Source organism: Mesoplodon bidens, assembly GCF_964165515.1.
Source record: "Mesoplodon bidens genome assembly, chromosome: 7".
Lineage (NCBI taxonomy): Eukaryota > Metazoa > Chordata > Mammalia > Artiodactyla > Ziphiidae > Mesoplodon > Mesoplodon bidens.
The window spans coordinates 58,420,137-58,446,802 of record NC_138164.1 but is presented as its reverse complement, the minus strand read 5'-3'; the positions used below and the strand labels follow the sequence as shown (position 1 = coordinate 58,446,802).

At 47.2% G+C, this 26,666-nt stretch overlaps 2 protein-coding genes across 4 annotated transcripts in view; both read left to right on the top strand.

The window, feature by feature from the left end:
• STIM1 (stromal interaction molecule 1) overlaps window positions 1-24,069 on the top strand; it is a 188,764-nt gene extending 164,695 nt beyond the window's left edge. For 2 of the 3 annotated variants that reach the window (XM_081239481.1, XM_081239483.1), the window contains exons 6-13: window positions 2,749-2,926; window positions 8,253-8,430; window positions 13,198-13,365; window positions 13,878-13,978; window positions 14,257-14,492; window positions 15,688-15,780; window positions 17,596-17,665; window positions 22,152-24,069. In XM_081239481.1, the coding sequence (XP_081095607.1) occupies window positions 2,749-2,926; window positions 8,253-8,430; window positions 13,198-13,365; window positions 13,878-13,978; window positions 14,257-14,492; window positions 15,688-15,780; window positions 17,596-17,665; window positions 22,152-22,668 (1,541 nt within the window). In that variant the 3' untranslated portion in view covers window positions 22,669-24,069. The remainder of the gene's footprint in view (window positions 1-2,748; window positions 2,927-8,252; window positions 8,431-13,197; window positions 13,366-13,877; window positions 13,979-14,256; window positions 14,493-15,687; window positions 15,781-17,595; window positions 17,666-22,151) is intronic. The other variant, XM_081239482.1, reaches the window with a different exon arrangement.
• Window positions 24,070-25,748: 1,679 nt separating this feature from the next.
• The window catches only part of RRM1 (ribonucleotide reductase catalytic subunit M1), a 39,593-nt gene continuing 38,675 nt past the window's right edge, over window positions 25,749-26,666 (top strand). Inside the window, exon 1 of the mRNA XM_081238526.1 lies at window positions 25,749-26,079. Coding sequence (XP_081094652.1) covers window positions 26,061-26,079 — 19 coding nt within the window. The 5' untranslated portion in view covers window positions 25,749-26,060. The remainder of the gene's footprint in view (window positions 26,080-26,666) is intronic.

The following is a 26,666-nucleotide window of genomic DNA, read 5'->3' as shown; positions in this document are numbered from 1 at the left end:
TACAGTGGAGGAAGCTGAGACCCAGATGGGGGAAATGAATTAGGACAGAGGCAAGCATAGAACCCAGACTTCCTCATACTCAGTGCAAGAGGCTTCCTTTGATGAAACAAAAATTTCTCTACGTGAGGCCTTACGTGTAAGCTCAAAGGCCTGGCCATTCAGCCTTTGGATCTTCACTGTCCTGATGGCAGTGCCACAGTCAGCTCCCAGCATGTTGTTTCGGGGGAAAACTCAGGCCTTGGAATCCTTAGAGTTGAACTCAGGCTAGATCAGGGGATATAGGCATCTCCATGGTGAGAGATGTTTGCATGTAGTAAAACAGAAACAATGAGAACAATGAGAAAGGGGAGTGTAGCAGGAAGACCGTGCAGTCAGGCAAAGCTGGATTTGAATCCAAGCTCTGTCACTTTTTATGGACTCTGGCAAGTCAGTGCCTCTCTGGAGCCTCAGTTTTCTGGTCTACAGAATGGGAAGACTTTACCTTATAGAATAGTTGTGAGAATTTGAAATGAATATAAATGCCTGTTCCATTTTATATTTTCTCTATTTCCCTTCTTATGTGGATTAAAGAGAGGGAGATATCACACTTGAGGCTTGTCAGTGAAGATTCAATCCCACTAATATTTATTGAATACCTTCTGTGTGCTGGTCAGTGCTGTGCTGGGCACTGGCCTACAGACAAGTGATGATCAGTAGGGGCCACAGAGTAAATCAGCCAGATTAGACTTATTTTCTTCCCACCAAGCTTGGTAGCCCACGGGATGTGACAGGCAGTATATTTGAGCTTCAGCTATGCATTTGAAAAGGAAGAGGGATATATGGGATGGATGCTTGTATATTTAAGTGGAGTCAAAACTGGCTGAAGAGACCCAGGGGGTGACTGATAGAGCCTATCCTTGCCCCTGGTCATTCAGTATTTTTATTTATGCATTGGATGAGAATATGAAGCTGGGAAAAATAGGATCTTATTTCAAATCGATCTAGAGAAGGTAGAATAAGGGACTGAATAGAATAGATCCATGCCCAATCTGTCTGCCCACCTTCAGAACTTTGAAGTGTTGGAGGTAATAGGGGGAGGGTGCTGGTCGCATGGAGTCTTGTTTGAACAGAGTACCTTTGACTTTGAGTAGGAACATAAAGGGGATGTTGATGGTGAGAAACCCTGGGAAGCCAAGATGAAAAGTCTTTAATAAACAGAGGAGACAAACAGTACCCCAGCCTTTGGTAGAGGCTGGATAGGAGGCAGGTGTGTTCCAGAAAGGAAGGCAGCTCACTGTGCTGCAGAGATATCCCTTCTTGGGACCTGAAGGACGGGAGAGCGGGGACTTAAGAATGGCTGGAAGTATAGACCTGCCAGGAAGCTAGAGGATGGCCGCTAGAGGACCCTCAGTTTTCTCTGTTAGAGTCTGGCATAAACACGTAAAGGACACGGCTACACCCTGGACCTAGTAACTCCCCTCCCTTGGATGGAAATAGAATGTGCTAATCTGTCCTTGATCGCACACCATCCCCAGGTCCTATTGCTCAGCCTTTCAATGAGGAGCTATGAATATAACCCTTTTTGTCAAACTGGGCCTCAGCTTCATGCAGTGGGATTTCAGCTACATGTGTCTTTTCCTGCTGTCTAGACCCTGCCTCAGCTCGGTGGCTCCTCTGGATCCTTTTGGATTCCCCTCAGCCCCTTGTCCTTACTGGGCATGGAAATCCCGTCAGTCCTGCCTCCCCCTCCCCAACACCAGGTGACCCACTGTGCACAGGACATCATTACCTCTTTTCCCTCATCTGGGGCCCCTCTGAGCCATAGCTGCTCTATCTCAAGTGGAGTACAATGCAGGCAGGTCCTACAGGAGCAGCCTCTTTCCCTCCTGGTGTCTCTTTCAGTCTCCTGTGCTGTGGCCGAGAGCCCAGGTCTGGCACACCAGGACCAATCTCAGGCTCCAGGACTGCCCCTCTTCTGGCTGGCTCAGTTCTTGGGACATGGTTTTTACTCTTATCTTCTGATGTTATTCCTTGTCTAGCTTTTCAGTTTTGCTCTGGAGACTGATCATTGCTTTGAACCCCAGCTAGCGGCCAGGGCCCTCACACTTCACCAGATTGCTGCCAGGCCTTCCCTGGAGGTATTCTCTCTTCCTGGCACATGTAATGTCTTAATGTGTACCAATCTCTTGATGCTACTCCTGTTCTACCTGGTCTCTGGGCTGAGCCGCAACCTGGAAACGCTCTCTGTAGATGAGACTTGCAGACCTTTACCTGCTCTGGTCTTTGTACCTTGTACCTAGAATAGCCTCGTAGTCCAGGAGACCCAGCTCCTGCAGTAATCTCAGTCCCACAGCCAGTCCTCAGGCTCTAGTGACATTGCTTTGTACCCTTACCAGCCATCCCCTTCTACCTAGTGTAGCACTGTAGCCTTGCTTACCCTGTAGGGTAGAAGCCACTGTATCTGGGCACATGGGCTCATCGCAGCCCAGAATGTCTGGGATGTATTGAGAAGGCACTAGTTCTCTTCACTGCATATTAGGAGAGTATGATCCAGTAAGCTTCCTGTATTGCTCTAAGGCCTCTCATCCTTTCCAAACTAGGCCTTGACTTAGTAGAGAAGTAGGCACAGAGTGTGGCCAGTGTGTGTCTAAGAAGAGAAATGAATTCCTCCTGAGTGGGAAGGCTTTGTGGAGGAGGGGATGCAGCAGAGTCTGCAAGGCTAAGTGTGTAGTGGGCACCCTGACTCACTGTGCCCTTCTTCTCTGGCAGTGACCCGCCATAATCACCTCAAGGACTTCATGCTTGTGGTGTCTATCGTTATTGGTGTGGGCGGCTGCTGGTTTGCTTATATCCAGAACCGTTACTCCAAGGAGCACATGAAGAAGATGATGAAGGATCTGGAGGGCTTACACCGAGCTGAGCAGAGTCTGCACGACCTTCAGGAAAGGTAAGGCCCCGTCCCTTCCCCACGGCCCTGGTTCTGCCATCTCTTGGGAGCCTCCAGTTTCCACCTGCGCTGTGGGCCGTCTGGCTCCCGAGACCCTGCCGACGACGTAGAGGCCCAGGCTATGTCATCCTTCCAAATCTGCATCAGAGCCTAGGTTCCTGCCATTTCATTCGCACAGGCAAGTATTCCTCCCCAGGGCAGAAGCTTACTTCTTCTATCTTTTCTCCCTCGGAGCTTCAGCGGGAGAAGTGTGGAGCTGTCAGAGGTCTTGAGCTTCCCTGGTTGGATGACTTGTTAGGGGTCATTCTATCCTCTGTCCCACCTCTGGCCTGCTTCCCTTCCCATAGGAGTAGACATAATTAACTGTTCTTCATTGTTTCCCAAAGAAACCTCACAAATCTGTCTTCCTAATACCTTTCATGCTTTCTTGTACAGCATCTAAATCTCATGAGACTCACTTGTTGTATGACTTTGGGTAAATCCCTTTCCTTTCTAGGACTTATTTCCTCATCAGTAATGTAAAGGCATTGAACTAGGAGAATACCAGGGCCTTCTAGCTCTGATAGTCTGGTATTCTGTTTAAATAAAACATGGCTTAGAAACTATTGTAGAAGATCAAGCTGTGAAGAGAAGGTGCCAGTCAGTCAGCCAACCTAAGTATTGGGTTGGCCAAAAGTTTCCTTCGGTTTTTAAAATAAAAATAAAAGACACATTTTTCATTTTCACCAAGAACTTTATTGAACAGTGTATTCACCGTTTTGTTCCACTACCTTCTGCCATTTTTCAGACAGCTTCGTGGTTCCATCTCTCCAAAACTTTTTATCTTTTTGAGCAAAGAACTGTTCCAGGTGCCTTTTACAGTCTTCCAGGGAATTGAAATTTTTTCCATTAAGAGAATTTTGTAAACACCGAAATAAATGGAAATCTGAAGGTGCAATATCTGGTGAATACGGCGGGTGAATCAGAACTTCCCAGCCAAGCTGTAACAGTTTTTGCCTGGTCATCAAAGAAACATGCGGTCTTATGTCATCCCGATCAAAGATTATGCATTTTCTGTTGACTAATTCTAGACGCTTTTCGTTGAGTGCTGCTTTCATTTGGTTTAATTGGGAGCAATACTTGTTGGAATTAATTGTTTGGTTTTCCGGAAAAAGCTCATAATAGAGGACTCCCTTCCAATCCTACCATATACACAACATCACCTACTTTGGATGAAGACTGGCCTTTGGTGTGGTTGGTGGTGGTTCATTTCACTTGCCCCACGATCTCTTCCCTTCCACATTATTGTACAGTATCCACTTTTCATCGCCCATCACAATTTGTTTTACAGACAGAACATTTTCATTACATTTAAGTAGAGAATCGCATGTGGAAAGAAGGTTTTTTTGCTTAACTTATGTGAAATGCAAACATCAAAGCGATTCACATAACCAAGCTGGTGCAAATGATTTTCAACGTTTGATTTGGATATTTTGAGTATGTCGGCTATCTCCCGCGTGGTATAATGTCGATTATTCTCAATTAATGTCTTGATTTTATTGTTATCAACTTCAACTGGTCTACCTGACCGTGGAGCATCATCCAGCAAGCACAAAACTTCGCAAACCACTTTTGACATGTTCAATCAGTCACAGCACCTTCTCCATACACTGCACAAGTCTTTTTCTGCGTTTCGTTTGTATTTTTATCTTTCTTGAAATAATGAAGCATAATAAGCTGAAAAATGTTGCTTTTTTCTTCCATCTTCAATATTAAAATGGCTACACAAAAATTCACCAATTTTGATAAGTTTTTTTTTTTAAATGCATGCTGATATGACAGCTGTCACAATACAATCTAACAAAATTGTTTCTAATGAAGTTAAAGACGACTAAGCGCTACTGGAACCATCTTACAGAGAAAAAACAAACGAAATTTTTGGCCAACCCAACACTTCCTGAAGTCTAGGAACCAGGTCTGTGCAGGGAATTGTAAGGAAGTCACTGCTCCTGGTGCCCCAAAGCTCACACTTAAGAAGGAGCAGTGACTTAGGGCCAGCTTATGGGAGGAGAGCTCCAAGGACTGGAAGGGCACAGAGGTAGGAGATGAGTGGATGTGGAGTCTGAGGAGGTGGCCTTGAAAGACGGATAGGAAAGATGTAACCTGGTAGTTCTGGTTGAATGTATAGAGTGAGGCCAGATCCCTGGCACCTACAGACTCACATGGAGAAATTTAGCAGGATGCAAAAGGCAATAGAGAGTCAATGTAGGTATTTGGCTTTTTTGCTTTGTTTTGGTTTTGAGAAAAGGAGAAGCCTACTTCAGGACTGTCTTTTAGAAAACTATTCCAACAGCCTAGGGGCTCCAGTTGGGAAGTCTTTGCAGGAATCCATGTAAAAAGGAATGAAGAAGTCTGGCTCTTTTCTGTTATTTTAAAATGATAGATATAATTTGCTTTGGAGGGATGGGGAAAGGATTTCTTAAGAGCTAGGTATTGTTAAGTACTTAAATGTATTATTGTTTTTAATCACCACAACCCTCTTAGGTAGGTATTGTTATCCCAATTTTCGAGTTGAAGAAATGAAACCTCAGAGAGGGTGAGTGTCAGTAAGTAGTAAGCGAGGAATTTCGACACCCACAGGGTGCTGCCTCAATAAAGGCAGCCTTAGCAGATTCATTTCCATGGGCTGGACTTCTAGGAGGCAAGAGGAGTTTTATCTTTGAGCCGATTCCTGGCTACTTTGCTGGACCCCCTTGTTCCTGGGCCCTTTTCCAAATGGGGGCTAAATGCTGCTATGTGGGCAGTCCCCATTCTTCATTTGTCTGAAAAACATGTACTGTTTTCATTCCAAAGGCAAAGAATCTAGGCAGGAGACATTCCAAGTTTGGGGATAAAACTAAGCTCCCAGCCCTCCCTGCTCCGCACGGCCTCCAGAGCTAAATGACCACTGCGGCACTTGGAGAAACGAATGCACACACTCCCCAAAGACAGGCTTGCACCTGTGCACACACATATCCTCCTCTGACAGTGTCCAGAGCCCATGTGCCTCCTTGTCCCTCCTCACTTTGGCAGGACTACACTGTCAGCCACCAAAGAGCTTTTTTACAGAGTTCCTGATATTTTGGGTGAATAAATGTAATGCTACATGTGCATTCCAGTTAGGATTTCATTGGGTTTCAAGATAATTCTTTGAGGCAGGCAGGAATTTTGATTCCCACTTAAAAAGGAAGAAACAGGCCTAGTCCAGGGAACAGACTTGTCCATAGTCATACAGCTGCTTAGAGCCAGGGCTTGCAGTCAGGCTGCCTAATTTTCTTGCTTGTAATGGTAACTGATTGCTGCCTTCAGGATGCTCAGTCTTCTGTGGAGGAGATGGAGTGGGACAAGGCTTGATTGTATATTTATTTCCTCATTTCTGTACCCAGTGGTATTTATTGATCTTCATCTCTATTAGATGCTGTTAGGATTATGAAAGTGGGTCAGTTTTGATTCTACTTTAAAGGAGCTCTCTATTGTATGGAGAAGACAGGCATATCACAGGCTTTTCAGAAGAGGCTGCTTCCGGAGAGGATAATATTTCAGTGAAGAATCGAATCCCTAGTGGTGTAATTTCAAGCAGTGGGGTCATGGAAGAATACAATCAAGGAGGACATTCAGCAAGGGGAAGGGGATGGGGCTGGAAATGGCGCCTCTGATTTGTTTTTAGCTGTGCATGTAGCGCCACCTGCTGTATACCTTAAGGAGGTTCAACTCCCTTTCCCTCCAGGAGCAAAGTAGACAGAAGGCTGCAGTTTGTCAGCAGGAAGCTTGCAGCCTAGACATTTTTCCTCTTCCCTCCTTGTCACCACATCTTTTGAGGCTTCAGTCACTGACACATCTGGACTTGGGATTATTTAGAGGCTGAGTTCTGTTTCTGCCTCTTCTGTTTCACCTTCTTAATTAACTCAGTGGTCAGTGCTCTTCTCTGTGGGCCCTGCTTGTTCTGTAGCCTATCCTTCCTCTTCTGTACCTCAAGTCTAAGCCATATATCACTTGTCTTCTTCCTCATCCTTTCCCCCTCTTATCCTGGTTCCCCGGTAACTTGGTGGTTCCTGCTAAGATCGGAAGACCTGACAGTGGCTAAGTCCTTTCCCTCTTCCAGAGGGACTAGCCAACTGTTACTCTTTCTTCTGGGTCTAGCCCCAGGCCTCACCTTCCCTGACTCCTTTCGGGCAGAGTTGATCACCCCATCCCTGGGGCCTACCCAACACCTTGTATATCTCTCTATCATAGAAGTTATCACACTGTGTGCACCTATCTGTTTACTTGTTTATGTTGGACTAGATTATAGTACCTCAGCAGCAGAGACAGTTTTCCCATTCATTTCAATGTATCTAGGGCTCAGCACAGGGCTTGGCATTTAGTAGATGCCTTAAAGTACTTGGTGAATGAATGGATGGATGAATGAATGAAGGAATGAACATAGATATGTAGCAGAAAGAAGGAAGGAAGGAAGGAAGCTTGGTTGGATGGATGAAAGGTTTTGTCAGTAAACAGAGGGAATGTGTGGGTGGGTACAAGGGCATATTTTCATTATAACTGATGCCCTTGAGATCTTACCCACCATGGAAGATACTTAGGAAGGGAACTCAGGGCTGGGGGCAGCAGGGGCTCCCCCAAATCCTGTCCAGCCCCTTTGGCATGAATTTCATTTTTCGGTGCTTCTGGCAACAGGTACTCAGGAGTCCAAGAGGTACAGCTCAATAGTTCCTCTCTCATCTTCCTTAGATCTCCCCACTACCACCACCCCCCGTCACATCTCACCATCAGGCTTTCTCTGGGTCTTTGGTCTAGCTTGCAGGGTGTTCTACATTTATTGCACCTTCCAGATGCCTTGGTATAAGGGTAGTAACTGTGGGATTTGAAGACATACAGATTGGAATTCTGGTCTCAGTTCTACAATGCAGTTAATTCCCGTCTCTAAGCCTTCATGTCCATGTCTGTCCCAGGCTTATAATGATACAATCTATCATTATCTGCAGGGAGAACAAATGTGAAATACCTTGTAAATTAGTAGTTGTTACGATCTGAGTATGTGACACACCTTAGAAGGAAGGATTCAGGTACCCAGGAACCTAGCTTCACAGACTTTATTACTGGCAGCAAAATGATGGCCCACATAAGAATTATGGTAGTGACCATGGTTTCTGTGGGCCCTGAACTACCTCAGAGCCAGGCAGGCAGCAGAGTAGGGAGAATATGTTCAGAGTGCTGGAGCCCTCATTTTCCTCTTGGATGCCATGCCTCGTGGCGTGTTGGCTGGCGCCCGCTTGCCTGGCCTTCTCCAGCTCCTTGCATCGCCCCCCAGGCTGCACAAAGCCCAGGAGGAGCACCGCACAGTGGAAGTGGAGAAGGTACACCTGGAGAAGAAGCTGCGTGATGAGATCAGCCTTGCCAAGCAGGAAGCCCAGCGGCTGAAGGAGCTGCGGGAGGGTACTGAGAATGAACGGAGCCGCCAAAAATATGCTGAGGAGGAGTTGGAGCAGGTAGGGGAAATCTGCAAATTCTTGGACACCCCGAGGGGGTGGGGTAAAAGGGCAGGGGCCAAAGGTCTGGCTGAGAGTAGTGGGAAAGTTGCAAAAAATGGTCACTGTGCTTGTCAAAGAACAATGAGTAACAGGTGGTAACAGTTATTTTGTTCCTTTTTAATTGAGGTATTTACATAAAGCATACAAATCATAAGTATACAGCTGGCACACTTTTACATATGCATGTACTTGTGTAACCACCATCCAGATCAGTCTTAATCTCTAAACCAGATTAGTTTCACGTGCTTTTGAACGCCATATAAATATCATTATACAGTATGTATTCTTTTGCGTTTGGTTTCTTTCACTCAACATTATGTCTGTGAGAGTCATCCATGTTGCATGTAGTGATAACTTGATTTATTTCCATTGCTGAGTATTAATCTATTGTATGAATATACTGTAAATTATTTATCCATTCTCCTGTTGATAGACTTTTGGGTTGTTTGCAGATTTTTTTTTTTTGCAGTTTATCAATAACATTGTTTATGAACCTCCTTGGTGGGCATCACTTATTTCTGTTGGATATGCAGTAGGGTATTTATATATTTAACTTTATCAGAAACTGACAATTTTCCAAAATGGTTGTACCAATCTATACTGCCACCAGCAATAGTGTGAGAGTTCTAGTTGAGCTACAACCTTGGTATTTTTAGGCATTTTCATTTTAAACATTCTGATATGGATGTAATGGTATCTCATTGTGATTTTAATTTTAATTTTCCTATTGACCAATACTATTGAATACCTATCCATAAGTTTATTGACCACTTTATTTGGGAATCTCTTCTAATTTAAAAAATTGGGTTGTATTTTTTCTTAATTGATTTGTAAGAGTTTTAAAATATATTCTGGATGTAAGTCTTCTTGTCTATATATATACATACATATTGCAAATATTTTCTCCCAGACTGTGGCTTGCTTTTTTGCTCTCTTAATATTGTCTTTTAATGAACAGACGTTCTTGACTTTAATGAAGACCAATTACTCAATCTTTTTTTTTTTTTTAATGGTTGATGCTTTTTGTGGCCTGTTTAAGAAATCTTTCCCTAACTCCAAGATATTTTCCTCTAGAAGCTTTATTGTTTTACTTTTCACATTTAGGGATATGGCTTATTTCAAACTAATTTTTGTGTATAAGATGAGATAGGAGATCAAGGTTTTTTCCCAGGTAGATACTCTGTTCTGTGGTCTATAGGTCTATCCTTATCCCACATTGTCTTACAACAAGTCTTGATATCTGGCAGTGTTAGGTTCTCCAGCTTTGTCCGCCTGCCAGATGGCCTTGGCTATTCTAGGTTCTTTGCATTTCCATGTTGGCTTGTCATTCCGTTACAGTGTGCTCTGCTGGGATTGTTATTTGTTTTTACATTGAATCTATAGATTAATGTGGGGGAAAACTGACACTTTAACCAAATAATTATTCTAATTCATGAGCATTGGTTATCCTGTCACCTATTTAGGTCTCTAAAAATTTCTCTCAACAATGTTTTGTAGTTTTCAGTGTAGAAGTCTTGCACTTAAATTTTTTTTAAACTTGTTCTTATTTTTCTAGCTGCTTGAGATGGAAGATTAGGTTATAGATTTTAAACCTTTAATCTTTTCTAATACATGCATTTAGAGCTGTAAATTCCCATTTCAGCACTGCTTTAGCTGCATTTACTAAGTTTTGATATTTCATATTTTCATTATCATTCACTTCAAAATATTTTCTAATTTCCATTGTGGTTTCTTATTTGGCCTGTGGTTATTTAGAAATGTGTTGCCTAATTTTCAAACACTTGGGTACTTTCCTATTTATCTTTCTCATTGATTTCCAGTTTAATTTTGCTGTGGTCAAATAGTGTGTGCCATAGGGTTTTAGTCCTTTCAAATGTGTGGAGACTTGGTTGATGTAGACAGACTACACAAAACGATTGAAAGGCAAAATGTCAGGCTGGATAAAAAACAAAACCCAACTATATGCTGTTTACAAGAGGCAAGCTTTAGAAATAAGGATACAAAATGGTTAAAAGAAAAGGATGAGAACACTAGGATAAACACAAAGCAAAATAAAGCAGCTGTAGCTATATTAATATCAGACAAAGTAGACTTTAGAGAAAGAAGTATTACTAGAGACAAAAATGGACATTTCACTTATGATATGTGTGAATTAAACAGTAATATATAACAACCCTTAAGTTGGCACACTTAATAATATAGTTAAAATACATATGTAAAGCAAAAGTTAAAAAAACTAAAAGGACAAATTCATAATCAAAGTTAGAGATTTTAGCATCTATCTCTCAGTAATAAGCAGCCAAAAATATCAGTACGGATATAAAAAATTTAAACATGGTTAATCAATTTCACCTCATTGATGTATATAGAGCATTTTACCCAACAACTGCAGAATACACATTCTCTGTAGTGTGTATTATGCTTAGTTCTGTTCTTTATTTCTCTCTGTGCTTTGGTTTGGTTATTTTATATTGATCTGTCTTTGAGTTCCCTAATCCTGTGTTCTGCCGAGAATTGTGCTATTTAGCCCATCCAGTGGAATCCTACTCTCAGATAATGTATTTTTCTAGAATGCCCTTTCATAGGGCATTTTCTAGAATGCTCTTTTATAGGCTCTCATTCCCTGTCCAGAATCTCCATGTTTCCTGTCCATCTTTTCCCATATTTTCTTTAACATTTCAATCATAGTTGTTTTAAAGTCCTTGACTGGTAACTCTTAACATCTGGATCATTTATGAGACTGCTTATTTTTCCTCTTGATTATTGCTTATATTTTCCTGCCTCTTCTCATGTCTAGTATTTTATTTTTATTAAATGCTGGACAGTGTGCATAAAAAATAATAGAGGCTGCAGGTGATTTTTTATCTTCCATCAGATATAGGGTTCTGTTAGGTATGTTGGGTGAGGCTCTGATTACCTCAAGCCAATGAGAGACTGACATATGTTAGAACTGGGTTGTAGTTTAATAAGACTTGGTCTAAGGCTCATTTGTCCCAGTTTCTCAGGTATGCCCCTTCCTGACCTGTTATTCAGATCTGGTGGATTTCTTTCTCCTCAGCCCTGAAAGGCAATGAGAGATTCATTTCTGCCCCTTGGAGGTTTTTTTTGTTTTGTTTTGTTTTTTGCGGTACGCAGGCCTCTCACTGTTGTGGCCTCTCCCGTTACGGAACACAGGCTCTGGACACACAGACTCAGCGGCCATGGCTCACGGGCCCAGCCGCTCTGCGGCATGTGGGATCTTGCCAGACTGGGGCATGAACCCGCGTCCCCTGCATCGGCAGGCGGACTCTCAACCACTGCGCCACCAGGGAAGCCCCCCTTGGAGGTTTTTAAGTTAGTGCTTTGTCCTTCTGCTCCGCATAGCTTCAAATTTTGCAGCTACATTAAACTGTTTTTAATGTAGAACTTGATCCTACATTTCCAGATTCGGTGTATCAGCCTCTACGGTATCAGTTCCTCATTTTAAATCTGTAAAGCCAGGAGTGAGCCATTTTATAGTTTCCTTTTCAAGGAGCAAAAACCAACTGAAGCTTGATCTTGTCATTGGCTTTCAGAGGAATGAAGGTGTTCTGTCCTTAGCTAAGGCCCTCCTGGTCTATATTAGGCTCAGGGGAGGACCTCAGGCCTGCTATGGGATACTTCCCCAGTGGCTGAAGTTGGGCATGAGACTGCTCTCAATCTCTTTTCTCTGGGATTCTGACGAGCTAAAAGTCAGTGCTCAGATGGGGGAGTTGGGGATCATTTATACTGGTAGGCTGGGTGAGATAGAAGGAGTTCAGTGAATATAATGGATTCTGTATATACTTTCAGACCTTTCATGCTTAAGTGCTTTGTGACCATCTGCTTCATTTTATGCTCCTTGCTGAGAAGTCAGTGAGGAGATGTCTGCTTACACATTGGTCCTTCCATATCTTGGCCTCTGTTGGCAATGCCCATGTTAGGTATAAGCTTGCTTGTTCTTTTCTTGCCTTGTAGAGAGTGCCCATTACAGCCTACCCACCCATCTCAATGGGAGAATCACAGACAAAGTCTCTGGGCTGGAGGAGACTTTGGAGAGTATTCAGGCCAATCCCCTTCTGGATCAGCAATCATTTTGAAGGTCTTTCTGACATGAGCTCTTTACATACCTTCATGATGGGGAGCTCACGCTCTCCTGAGATCACCCCTTCACTTACAGTTTGGATTTGCATGGGAGAAAGCCTTACACTGACTGAGGTCTGCTTTAGGAAACACATGGTCACACAGCCAGTTGAGTGACAGACCAGGGACCAGATCATATTTCCAGACTCCCAACCAAATGCTTTTCCTGCCACATTGTGATGTCTTGAGTCCAAGAACAGACCCAACTGTCAGAAAGAAGAGGATTTATTGAGAGAACCTGTACCTTATGAGAGCAGGAAAGATTGCTGAGATTGGTTATATGATGAGGAGAGGCAACCAGTATGGGAGAATAGAATGCTCTAGTCTGGCAGAAAAAAAAAATAAAAAAATCTCTATTTGAGTGCTGGTTGACACTACTGACTGTGTGACCTTGAGGAGGTTACTTTCCTTCTTCAAGCTTGGTTTCTTGTATATAAAATACAGAGAATAATCCTTTTCCCTTCTCCCTCTTGGGAGAGTTGTGAAGCTTAGGTGAGATAGAAGAAAAGAACTCTGAAGTATCATACAGAGGCATTGGAGAGGGTCTTGGTAGTAGTAAGGACTCACATCCTCTTGGTTACACAGGTCCGGGAGGCCTTGAGGAAAGCAGAGAAGGAGCTGGAATCACATAGCTCATGGTATGCTCCAGAGGCCCTTCAGAAGTGGCTGCAGCTAACACATGAGGTGGAGGTACAGTACTACAACATCAAGAAGCAAAATGCCGAGAAGCAGCTGCTGGTGGCCAAGGAGGGGGTGAGACCTGCCCTCCTGCTGCCCTCTTCTCTCCCCCCGCCCTCCTTTCACCTGCCCTTCTTCCTCCTCTCTGCCTCTCTATATCCCTCCTGTTGGACACAGAGACATCCTGGTGTTGGGTTTTGTTTCTTTTCCTGATAATACAGTTTCTAATAATGTCTTCAGGCTTCTGGAGGAGGGAATGAGGGTGTGGGGCTACTCCCACCTGCCTTCTGGGAAAGATGAAGCAAGTGGAGGCAGGTAGAGGGAAGTCTCTGCTGACCCCAGACTGACATGGGGACAGAATCCTCCTGGGGCCAGGATCCCCTTGCTTGTCTCATCGCCTCTATTTTCTTTCTTCCCCTACCCTTTTCTCTCCTGTTGCCTTCTGTTTTCCTTTCCCTTCTTGTCTTCCTTCTTCTTGTGCAGCCTAAGCTGTTCTAGGAGGAGGGGGAACCAGCCACAGAATAGCATTTCTCACTTCTCCAGCCTCTATCCCTGCTCTTTTTAAGCTGAGGACCTCATCTTTGCAGGCTGAGAAGATAAAAAAGAAGAGAAACACACTCTTTGGCACCTTCCACGTGGCCCACAGCTCTTCCCTGGATGATGTGGATCACAAAATCTTAACAGCTAAGTAAGTAGTACCTATTGCCCAGCTCTGACGATGTCCATCCCATCCTCAGAGTTTGAGGTTGTCCAGGGCCTCCAGCCCTAACTCTGCTTCCTCACTGGTAGAAGTACAGCTCTGGTCTCCTGCCCCAGCCCTTGGCTATTTCCCACCTTGCTCTTAAGTTTATGAGTTAATTGTGTTTCTTATTTACACATATGCCCCGAACTTGCTACTCTGAGAAGAAGCCTCATTTCTGTTGGGGCTCACACCCATGCCTGCCATTTTCTTTCATCCCTCTTCAGGCAAGCTCTGAGCGAGGTGACGGCAGCACTGCGGGAACGCCTGCACCGCTGGCAACAGATCGAGATCCTCTGTGGCTTCCAGATTGTCAATAACCCTGGCATCCACTCGCTGGTAGCTGCCCTCAACATAGATCCCAGCTGGATGGGTAGTACGCGCCCCAACCCTGCCCACTTCATCATGACTGACGATGTGGATGACATGGATGAGGAGATTGTGTCACCCTTGTCCATGCAGTGTAGGTGACCTCTTGGGTGGGGATGAGGGAAGGAGCCTTTGATGTGCAGATTGAGAAGTTGGCCTCTGCCGTGCTTAAGCAACATATGGGGCAGAAACCAAGATGGTTTAACTCATGACCTTGGTTAATAAAGCACAATCCGCATCAAGATACCCCTTTATAATTGTCCTTTTGGTGGTTTTCCCTTGCTATATATATTCTGTTTGCCCTATGGGTCTGTTGTGTTAAGTGTGTCTCCCTTCACTCTTTGTGGTTTTTTTAATCCCTTTATTCTCCTTTCCCCCATCTATATTTATAAAAATAATCTCCTTTAGTGGTTCATAATATAAAAATGGCATTCATTTTGACTACTTATTGCTTTAATTTGTTTTAATTTTATATTACTTACTTTTAATTGCTAAAGTAGTTGAATGGAATGATGTCTCTTTCTTTTTGTTTTTTCGTGTGAGGCCCCAGGAAGCAATAGTCCCTTACGGTGAAAGAGCCCTAAATCCTCCAAGCCAGAAAGACATTCTTGTCCAGGAGGGATCTCCTGCACAAGCATGTCTGTCTTTCCACCTGAACTCTCGGCCATCCCCACCCTCTGTCCTGGGTCTTCCCTCTTCCTTTTCTCCCTTGCGAGTGGTAAGAGCTGAGTAGAGCAGGATTGAAGGAGACAGCACTCTGTGGGAATTCTTCAGTGAAGGAAGGGACATACCCCTTACTGACCTGTTGGATTTTTCTCTGGATCAGAGGCTATTTTAGATAAATAGAATAGACTTTTATGGAAAAGCTCTTGTGCTGGGCCCATATCCCATGAGTGCAGAGGGGATGGCAGAAAGCTGGGCTGGGTTAGGGGCTCACTTTCAGAAAGTCAGATTCTTTAATCAGGCTGGATTCCAGCTCTAGACAGGATTTATTTGTAAGTTTCTTCAACGATAGTTGGCCTCTGGGCAAGCCTCTTCTTTCCCTGGGCTGTTAACTTGGCGGGGCTTTAGTCAAAGGCCCAGCAAGGTTAGGATCACTAGCAGGTAGAGCTTGATCTTGATGTATTGATCTAAAGGCTCCCATGTTCTCTGGGTTGGGAGGGACCTTCATTAGCTCTGAGCCACTCACCCCTTGCCCCCTGGCCCTTCCCTTATCCCATTGAGGGGCAGGGTGAAGCCCTCTGTAAATCAGATTCTCTTCTCCTTTTGGCCTGGCTGGTGGACCCTAGATGCTGCCTGGCTGATGGGGCGTAGGTTCAGTGACCGCTCTCTCTGCTCAACATCCGCCGGCTCGGATGATCAGTCCCTCTGGAAATACCCGGGTTTGAGGAGCCCCTTTGGGGCTTTTGTTTTTCCAACTTTTGGGACTAAACCAACACTCCTATCCCACGGGCCCCTTCTCCTGCCTGCATCCCTCCCCTGCCTGCTCTGCTCTTCCCTCACCACGGTCCCTACTAACTTCAGGGAAGGGTTCGGAGGTGAGAAGAATCAGCCTGCTCAGTTGAGTGCTTGAGAGAGAACAGCCATGGTGATGGAAGGCTTAGGCTTATCCTTTCAGCCCAGCTAGACAGATGTCCTGGTGGCCCTTCATCTAGCTGGGCTGAGATGGAAGAGGGAAGGAAAGATCCTCTTCCTCTTTTCTCTTTTCTGTCTCTCTTTCCCCGTCCCTATTCCATGCTTCCTCTTCCCCTTAAGCCTCCCTTTCATGTCTCGAAAGCCACCAGCCATAGAAGCCCAGCCTCCGTAGCTCTCCATCACCATGGAACTGTGCTCTCTTCCTGGTGGCCCTTCCAAGGCCTCTGCCATCCATGTAACCATGTCCTTTCTCCCATTTTTAGGGAGAAGGCAAGGAGGCCCATATATCAGGGTAGAGGAGAAAAAAACAAAGGTGTGAATTCTGTTTTCAACTGGAGCTGGGAGTGAGCCCAAGAGGGATGTTCTAGCACATATCTAAGTTATCTGGTACCCACATACGCCTTCTCTGGGCATGGTGGCCCTCATCTTCCAAGAGCCTGATTTGCAGCATTGATCCAAGAGCTGGTTCTTTGTTGTGTACATGCTTATTAGAAGAAATTTGGATAGTAAAAAGAGTAAATATGGGCATAAAAAGGCACCTTAATCCCATCATATTTGAGTACCTTCTCTTTCAGTCTTTTGTTTGTGAATTTTTAAATAATTCTTTTATGTGGTCAAGATAATTATGACCACTACCATTTATTGAGTGCCATGAACTGTGTCAGGTACTTTAAAAATATTATCTTGAAGCCTCATGACAACCCTGAAGGATTTTATAAATTAAGAATTAAAATAGGGAAGTAAGTTACTTAAGGTCACAGCTAGAAACAGAAAGGCCTTGTTTCAAATTCCTGTCTTTTTTATTCTATAGCTCAAGGTATTCCTTTTACATGAAATTTGGTATCCTTTTGTTTTCCCTGAGCATTTTAATAGACATTTTTCTATGTTTAAAAAAATCTTCTCATAAGCAGCTTTTTTTTTTTTTTTTTTGGCTACACAACACGGCTTGCAGAATCTTAGTTCCCCAACCAGGGATCGAACCCAGGCCCTGGCAGTGAAAGCGCTGAGTCCTAACCATTGGACCACCAGGGAATTCCCATAAGCATCATTTTTAATAGCTGTGTAACCTTCCAGCAGTTGGATGTGTTATCATCTTCCTGTTGTTCCACCTTTATTTTTACTTTCATACAATTATTAATAATGATGTGATGAACATGTTTGTGTATAAATCCTTGTCTGAGTTGTGAATTATTTCCTGAGTTTGGCTTTCTGAAAAGGCTGGTTCTTAGTGCCCTCCCGGACCTTGTCCCAAACCCCTGTCCTACCCCGTCCTGCCTGTGCCCTCCCACAAACTGCCTTACCGTCTCCCTTCAGCGTAATGTTGGCCCTAGGTCTCCTTTCATTGGAATTGCCATTAAAACTGACCTGGGTACCTCATCTTCAACTTCCCCTTCCTTTTAGGACCCCTGGTGGGAGGTTTCGGGGAGAGGCACCCCATTCTCCAGACTGGCCACTGAAGGCCCAGAGTGGTCTCCAGTAAGCATTTCTCCACGGGCAAACCTGCTTCCCACCAGCCCAAAGTAGGCTGGCCCTTCCTCACACTTTCTTCACTCTCCTTGCAGCCCCCAGCCTGCAGAGCAGCAGCGTCCGGCAGCGCCTGACGGAACCACAGCATGGCCTGGGATCTCAGAGGTTGGTAGAGGGCGAGGCTGGCCGCTTCTTGACAAGCCGGGTCTCTCTGCGGCGAATGCGCAGCCTTTCATCTGGACAGTCTTTCAGTTCTGAAGGCCTCGGGACCAGCACTCCATCTGCCTCTGCTTCTTCTTCCTGCTCCTCTACCACCACCACCACTGCCACCACCACCACCACCTCCATCACCACCGTCCACATCCACCCTGTTTATCACCACCACAGCACTTCCTATTTCCTCCAGATGGAGCCCTACCCTGACCCACCCCCTTCTGACAGCACCGCTGTGATGCCTTGGCATTCAGAGACCTTGGGGTACCAGCTGTCTCTCTTCTCTTTCCTTTCTCCCTTCCTTGCCTCTCTGCTGCCTTTACCTTGGCCTTTGCCTGCTGGCTGCTGCTTGGTCAGCTGCAGGGGGTGTGCGGTGGGGCACTTCTCCTTGTCCTATCCTTTCCCAGCCTGTGACTCCTCCTTAAGGGCAGCCTAACTCCCTAAGCCTTTCTTCCCTTCTCTGTTTGGGGTTTGCTGACTCTAAAAATGAGTAACAACCCCCCTCCCTCATGGTCCTATAGCACCTTGGCCTAAACTTTCACATCTGTTATCTCAATGGAGTCCTCACTTCCTTCACTCCCTCAACGAACATTTACTGATACCTACTCTGCCAGGCTCTGCTGGGCATGGGGATTCGTAGATGATAAGATACAATCCCAGCCATCAAGAATTGCGGTCTGGTCTGGGAGAGGTACATAAATGATTCTGGAACAGTTTGATAAGTGCTAAGGGGGTGTTGAAGAAGGAATGGCTAACAGCGTGAACCTGGGTGGAATGCTTCACAAGAGAGATGACATTTGTGCTGGCACCCTCTGTGCAGGCAAAGGAGAAAGTGTATTCTAGGCAGAGGAAACACGTGCACAGGCATAGAGTTTCAAGAGAACCTGATCTATGTGTGGTTAGAACGTTGGCTATGTGTTGGTGGGAAGGGGTAGTAGATGAGGCTAGAATGATGAGGGGTTCTGAAAGGCCACGGGCTTTGGCCATTACCCTTTAGGAGACGGAGAACTGCAAAGGGGTTTTTAGAAGAAAGTGAATTGGTCATATTTTCATTTTAGAAATAACATTTTAGTGGCCTGTATACAGGAAAGAATGGGGAGACTACAGGAATTTGGAAGTCATTGCAGTAGGCCATCAGGGGAGGTAACAAGGTCTTGGCATAGAAACGAGAGGATTAATTTGGTAACTGGCTTTGAGGGGTGGAGGGGAGGAAGGAGTGTAGGATGATGCCCAGGTTTCTAGCTTGGGTGACTGAATGGATGTAGTACCCTTCATGGAATTACACTTCAGAAGGGGGGAAACAGATTTAGGGGTTTGGGACAAGCGAGGTTTATAGGTCGGGCCAGCGTTAAAACACTCATGTCTGAGAAGGAAGTTAAGGTTCTGAAAGGTTAAGTAATTTTCCCCAGGTCCCAAAGCTAATTAGGAGCAGAACACAGACTAGGACTTGGCTTTCCATTCCAGGACACTCTGTTGGATATTTTTGTCCTTTCACAAGGTCTCAGTAAGTGAACTGTATAAGAACTGGTGAAAGGCTTTCTCCCACAGCCTGGTCTGGCAGCTGCAGGGACTTTCCCTGCTAATAGCTCAAGGTGATAGGCTAGGGTCAGAGACAGTAGCCTTGACCTCGCCTGAACCAGCTTCGAGGACCCTCAGGAAGTCCCTCTCCTCTGGAAGGACCTCTCATCTCTGAAGCTGTGACCACGGCTCAATCCTGGCCTCTGGGTTGCAGCCGGCTCACCTTGTTGCTTCCTTTTGGTCCTGCCTCACCCTGGATACCAATCTCTCTAGCTCTGCCCCTCGAACCTCTGGATAATTATCCTTGGAGGCTGTTCCTTTCTCGTTCACAAAAGGACAGCCTTTACTAGAAGCAGAGCTGCTCATTTTCATCCTCATCCTCATCTTCATCCAAAAGCCTAGGCAAGGAGACTGCCCTTCCCAATACAGATGGAGAGGACTGAAGTGGGTTGGGGGCACTAGAGGATGCTGTGAATCTCACGCTCCAAGACCCAGGCTGAGGGCAGTGGGGAGGGAGGGTGGGGAAGTACGTGCCTCTGCCTGGCCTGTTCACTACTGAATTTTCTTTTGCACCATGCATCAGAGGATCGTGTCTAAAGGCAAACAGGCTCTCTAGTAAGGTTAGTAGCTTGGGGTGGGAGCCCAAGGCAGCCCAGCCTTTGGGGAGGGACACCCCTGACCTGAATTGTCTCAAAGATTCAGGGAGGGAAGGTGAGCTTGCCTCAATGGGCCTTTCGCCTCCTATATCCACCCAGGCTTCCTCTCAGGTTCTTTTCTTGCTTTGGAAGTCTCAGCTTTCGTTGATGATGGAGGCACAGAGGGATGGGAATCATGACCAAATGAGGCAGTGTGCCAGGAGGAGTGAGTCTGGGTAGACCCCAACCTCTTGACCTCTCGTCCTTCCTTGGTATTAGAAAGGTAGGCTCCTAGGATCCTCACCTCCTCAGCCTAGAGGGCCCCTCATCCCGGTGTGGCTACTCCCCAGAATTTCCTTGGCACCATGCTCAGTGGTTCACACCTGTGTGGAAAAGGCAGGATACGGAGAGGATCATCTTGGGACTTAGAGAAACAAGGACACATTTAGAGAGAAGCAAGGACACTATCAGAAATATGAAAGCAAGTATGAGACAGTTCATAAACACTAGAGTACGTGGCTGAAACAGTATTTGGAATGGGAGTTGGAGCTGGGATTGTTCTCTGCTATCCCCTGTCTTCAGGAAGGTACTGGCCCACAGCATGGCTGCTTAAGTTAATTGTTTCCTGCTGAGAATTAAACCTATAATAACTATTAGCCAGCCTCCTGCTTTTGCCTGTTTTTGGAGCCTGGTGCCCTCCCTAATTTTTCCACCCATAGCCTCCTTCTTTCCGGGTCCTGCTGTGCTCTCCTCTCCCACTTATGACCCTTTCCCTTTGGTTTCCTGACTTGGATGTTTAAACATTTCCTTAGCCCTCTCCTCTGCCTCTGCCATGGGTTCTCAGGCCTCTGGGAAAGGAGGAGGATTACGAGATTGGCAGGGGACTCCCATATCTACCCTTTTGTCTATAGAGGCAGGAGGTGTGGCGTCCTCGACTAATGTTCATGGTCTTTTTAGGAACAGCCAGCCCCTTAAAGGGTCTCGACTATCCTGGACTGCCTCTGTGTGTGCATGTCCATGTGCAGTGCCGTGTCCCCGTAGCTCAGCCTTGCAAAGAAGCCTCTTGTGACTGGCCCACGGAAGGGTCTTCCTGCTTGACTGGCCTCATCATCTTCATTCTCACAATACTTTCTACATTTTCAAGTGCTTTGCCAACATATTTGGGCCTCCAAAGAGTCTTGCAAGATAATTGAATTGGTGTTATCTTCATTTGGCCAAAATTGAGGACCAGCAAGGTTAGATGACTTGTCCAAGGTCACACAGCAAGCCTCAGGCAGAGATGGAAATTGAATTAGACCTTAGGACTTCCAGCGTGCAGCTCTTCTGAACCACTGCTCCATAAAGGCCAATGTCCTGTCTGTCTACGCCTCCCTACGTTCTCCCCATCTGCAGAACTCTGAAAAAGACCCCAGCCTTCCTGCTGTCAGCCAGCTTTGGTTTGAACTCTGAAACACTTCTCTGTGACCTCCTTTGAATCCTGACAGAGGGCTGGAAGGGGCAGCATCTTGGCCTTTTGGGGTGGGTGAGGGATTGTTTGCAAGGCTGTTCTAACCTTTTTCTCCCCAGGCTGGGTCAGGCTCACTTATTGCATGTGCCCTCTTCCTTGGGGCCTGGCCCAGACTGGATGTGTCCCAGGGTGTGACAGGAGTAAATGGGGGAGGAAGGCATGGAAAATGGTGACTCAGAGAAATATACGGGTTCTGTGTTAGCTTAGGGTTCAATCCTAAGAAATCTAGCCAGCTATGGAAGCAGAGATTTTATTGAGGAGGATGCCTGTGGCATTGAAGCCAATGGTTGCACCGGTTTAGGGCCTGGCCATTCATCAGGGGGTGGGGCGCAGGCCTTAGAAAGCCCTTTGCCAGAAAGATAATGGTATAATGACATTTGTTTTTGCTTCTTGTCTGTCTCTTCTCTCTCCATCACTTTTCCCTCTTTCTTTTTTTCTCTCCCCTTGGTCCTCCTTATTTCTACCTGCTTCTCCTTTTGTTTTTCTTCCTCCCCAATTTTACTCTTTTCTCCTTATCTCTTCTCCAATCTATCCTTATTCCCTATTCCTTCCTTCTCTCGTATCCCGTGCTTCTGGCCTGCTCAACTTCCCTCTGTTCCTCATTCTTCCCTCTTTCCCACCTGCTATTCACCCTATTTTATCTCTCCTGCCCCTCTCTCCATCCCCATTTTCCTACCCTGCCCTTGTCTTCTCTCTTGGTCCCTCTCTCCTCTTCAAATTCCCCCCTGCCCCCCCATCCTCTATGCGTCCCTTTCTTCCTCTCTGACCTGTCTTACAGGGATTTGACCCATTCCGATTCGGAGTCCTCCCTCCACATGAGTGACCGCCAGCGTCTGGTCCTCAAGCCTCCTCAGATGGTCCGTGCTGCAGATGAAGCTCTCAGTGCCATGACTTCCAACGGCAGCCACCGGCTGATTGAGGGGGTCCATCCCAGCTCTCTGGTGGAGAAACTGCCTGACAGCCCTGCCCTGGCCAAGAAGGCACTGCTGGCACTGAACCACGGGCTGGACAAGGCCCACAGCCTGATGGAGCTGAGCTCCCCAGCCCCACCTAGTGGTTCTCCACATTTGGATTCTTCCCGTTCTCACAGCCCCAGTTCCCCAGACCCAGACACGCCGTCTCCAGCTGGGGACAGCAGAGCCCTGCAGGCTAGCCGAAATACACGAATTCCCCACCTGGCTGGCAAGAAGGCCGTGGCTGAGGAGGATAATGGCTCCATTGGTGAGGAGACAGACTCCAGCCCAGGCCGGAAGAAGTTTCCCCTCAAAATCTTTAAGAAGCCTCTTAAGAAGTAGGCAGGATGAGGGTGGCAGTTGTGGGACAGCTTGTCCTCACCTGGTCTTCTGCCTCCCCTTCCCTCCCTTCCAAGATACTTGGCCCCCAGCATGGGGCATGGGAGGGGCTGGCCCTGGGGCCTGGGCACTGTACATACTTGCCCCCCGTATCCTTGGGTCCTTCAACATTATTTATTAACTGACCACCATGGCCTGCCTGCCCTGCCTCCCTCCCAACCATGGGCTGCTGCTGTCTCTCCCTCTCCACTTCAGTGCATGTCTTAGCTGCTGTCCCCTCAGCTCTCAGTCCACCTCTGGGGTCCAGCTTCTGTCTCTGCTGTCCCAGTTTTGAGGTTTGGTTTCTTGTTTCTCTCTGTCTCCTGCTTTCGGGCTCCTCCCTCCCACCACTCCCCAACTTCCCCTAGAGGCCAGGGGGGAAGAGAGGGGGAGTAACTTCTGACACCTGTGCCTCAGATCTCTTCCACCCCGCCGACCATGGTTCTGTTTGCCCCAGACTGGGGCCTAGGACCTAATATTTGCGGTTTGCTCTCTGGGAGTGTGGTGGGCCAGAGGGAACCTCGGCCTGGAGCTCACTGAGGCCTCCAGGGGTCCATGGGGGAGCGAAACCAATTCCCAGAGAACAAGCCACTAGAGTTCTGAAGAGAGGCTAGGCTAGGGGATAGATCGGACGAGACTTCTCCTAGTTGGAGGATGAGTGGAAGCCAGAGATGTGGGCTACAAGGCAGTCACCTTTTCTCCTCTCACCCACACCTGCCTTTCTCTTATCCCCGCTCCCCCACCCTGCAGGAGGGTTTGTCTATAAGAGGTGCTGCCCAAATGCTCCCCAAGCCTCATTACTCCTGAGGCTCAGGACAGTGGGCTCCCATGGCCATGGGAGCCTCAGCTATGATACAGGGCTCTAATGGGGCCTTGGAGCTGTTGGGCAGGATGTTGTTACATTTGAACCAAAAGACAGTTTAAAGTTGAAAAATGAAATCTCCTGAATTTCCCAAGTGCCTGCACCGCATACTTGCCCTGTCAGACCCCAATTTCATGTTTCTGCATAGCCTGGGCCAGAGGCTCAAGAAGGACACAGCCGGTTTAGGGAAGGGGGTGGCTAAGGAAGATGGTGTAGGTCAAGGTGGCTGTGTGACCACTCCCCCGCCCTTCCCACCCTCTAGACAACTCTCTCCCTTCCCTCTTTTTGCAATGGCTGTAAAGGTATTTTCCCTCTGCCCCACTCCCTGCCGTGTCTTTACTCTGGGATCCTATTTTGGGCCTGGGGTGGGGGCACCTGGGGCTGGTCTTGGGAGGGTGCTAGGCTGCAGACTGCCTTGTACCCCCTGGACACCCTCACATGGGTTTTTCTGTGTTATTTCATAAGACTCTTTGAAGTCCAATAAAGCATGTAGGAGATTTTAACCTCTGCTGGCTTTGACTGACTCTCCTTGTGTTCTCTGTGCTCTTTGTGGCATAGCAGACAAGATGAAGAGACATTTCTCCACTGCCAAGGGAAAGTGAAACTCTCATACACATTCCCAAAGGCTCTCTGGGTAGGGTTACCAGATGAAATACAGGATACAGTATTTGAATACTAGACAAACAAACAAATTTTTAGTATAATGTCCCATGAGATATTGGGGATACATTTTTATTAGCTAAATCTGGCAACCCTATCTCTAGGCCATCTGACCCTATCTATCATATGGCTTCACTTATCACCTGTGACTGTTAGAATTACAGGCCTAACTCATCTTATTGCACTTCGCGAGTATTGCGGGTTTTTTTTGTTTGTTTTTTTTTAGCGGTACGCGGGCCTCTCACCGTTGTGGCCTCTCCCATTGCGGAGCACAGGCTCCGGACGCGCAGGCTCAGTGGCCATGGCTCACAGGCCCAGCCGCTCGGCGGCATGTGGGATCCTCCCAGACCGGGGCACGAACCTGCGTCCCCTGCATCGGCAGGCGGACTCTCAACCACTGCGCCACCAGGGAAGCCTGAGTATTGCGTTTTTTACAGATTGAAGATTTGTGGCAAGCAAGTCTTATCAGCACCATTTTTCTAAGAGCATTTGCTTGCTTCACGTCTCTGAGTCACATTTGGTAATTCTTGCAATATTTCAAACCCTCCACCAGCCAAAAGATTACCACTCGCTGAAGGCTCAGATGGTGGTTAACATTTTTTAGCAACAAAGTATTTTTTATTAAGGTATGTACATTTCTTAAATAGACATAATGCTATTGCACACTTAATAGACTACAGTATAGTGTAAATATAACTTTTATATGCACCGGGAAACCAAAAAGTTTGTGTGACTTGCTTTATTGTGATATTTGCTATATTGCAGTTGTCTGCAACCAATATCTTTGAGGTATCACTGTACTTCACAGGAACCTTGGAACCACCTTGAGGGCAGTAAGGAACCCGTGAAAGGTTTTAGGGAGGGCATGCCACGTGGGATATCATAAAAATCAGTCTGCCTAGCCCAAATCAGAAGCTTCTACACCAGCCTTGTGAATCATGTCTCACCTATTCTGACTCCCCACATTCGGTAAACAAGTCCTGTCCATTCTACCTCCACGAGCCACATCCACTGGATAATTCTAAAAGCAAATGGATCATAGCCCTGCCCTGCTCAAAACTCTGGCTGGGCTCGTTCCCATTTCCGTCAAGATAACCTCCAAAGGCCCTTGGCCTAGCAAGGCTCTCTTCCAACCTGACTGAGTGCGAGATTTCAGGCCGCCCGAAGGGCCCTGGGGCTCCCAGCCTCCGGCTGCGGATCTCAGGCTAGAGCTCAGCTCGACGACAGTCTTGGGTTATCATCATGTAACAGTCTTCAAGACAAGAAAAAGCGGATGGTTGGGGTTTTGCTATTTCAAAAATACTCGAACCGCCCTGAATTGCGCGGGGCCTGCCGGCAAGAGAGGCGGAGCCACGCCTGGCTGGCTCTGCGCGCTACGTCCGGCCGCGGGGCCCCAGATTGCGCTTTGCCCACACCCAACATGGCGGCCGAAGAGCGGCGTTCCCGCCGGGCGCGCCCACACCCAACACTGCCGTGGGAGAGGCGCCGTCTCCTGGGCCCTGCCCACACTCAACATGGCGGCTGCGGGGCGAGGTCGACCCTCCGCTACGCTAGGCCTGCCCACCGGCCGCGGCGCTGGCAGCGTCGCGTGACGTCCTGCGTGCGAGCTCTGTCGCGCAGCTTTTGCGTTGTGGCTGGCGGGAGCGGGAAGAGTATTCGGATTTCCTTCCTCTGCTCTGTGGAGGGAAAGTGCGCTCTGGCCCTAACTCCAGGACCTGCACCCGAGCAACCCCTCGAGCCTGACCTTCCGCGCTCTGCCACCTTCTCGATCCCGCCGGCGCCTCAGAGCTGCAGCCGCGTCTTGCATCCCTCGGCGCCTCAGCCACTAGCTGCGATGCATGTTATCAAGCGAGGTGAGAGACCGGGGAGGGAGCGGTGGGTGAGGTACGCGGGCTGCCGCCGCCCTAGCAGTTAGCCGCGCCCGCCCGCCTCCGCCGCTTCCCGCGCTGCCGGCGGCAGCTTCCCGCCCTGTCACCTACTCGGCCTCCTGCCCTTTCGTCAGTCTGTCCCCAACCCCCCTCTGGCCTTTAGTCTGCGCCCCTTGGCTCTGCCGTCCGGCCGCATGTCTAAAGAGTAACACCTTCCCTTTAGCGAATAGTAGCTGTGCGGGCACAGCTCTTTGCAGGCGGCACTTGATTCCTCACCGGGAGCCCCTGAGGTAGGGGTTATTGGGTCCGCTTCGCGGGTGAAGATACTGAAGCGCAGAGAGAGGTGCGGAGACTGCACGGTCACCCGGTGAGATGCTGGTGAGGCCAGGCTGCGAACCCATAGCGAACAACAGAGTTTTATTTGAAAGGCTTGGTCACCTGTCCTAGGCACGGGGGGAGCTAGTAAAGCAGGGGCTCTGCACCCTACCCGGGCACCTACCCACAGCTTCCTGATCTCTTTTGTGAGGTGAAAAACGTCAGGCTCAGATACAGACATCTCCACGGAGTTTGCC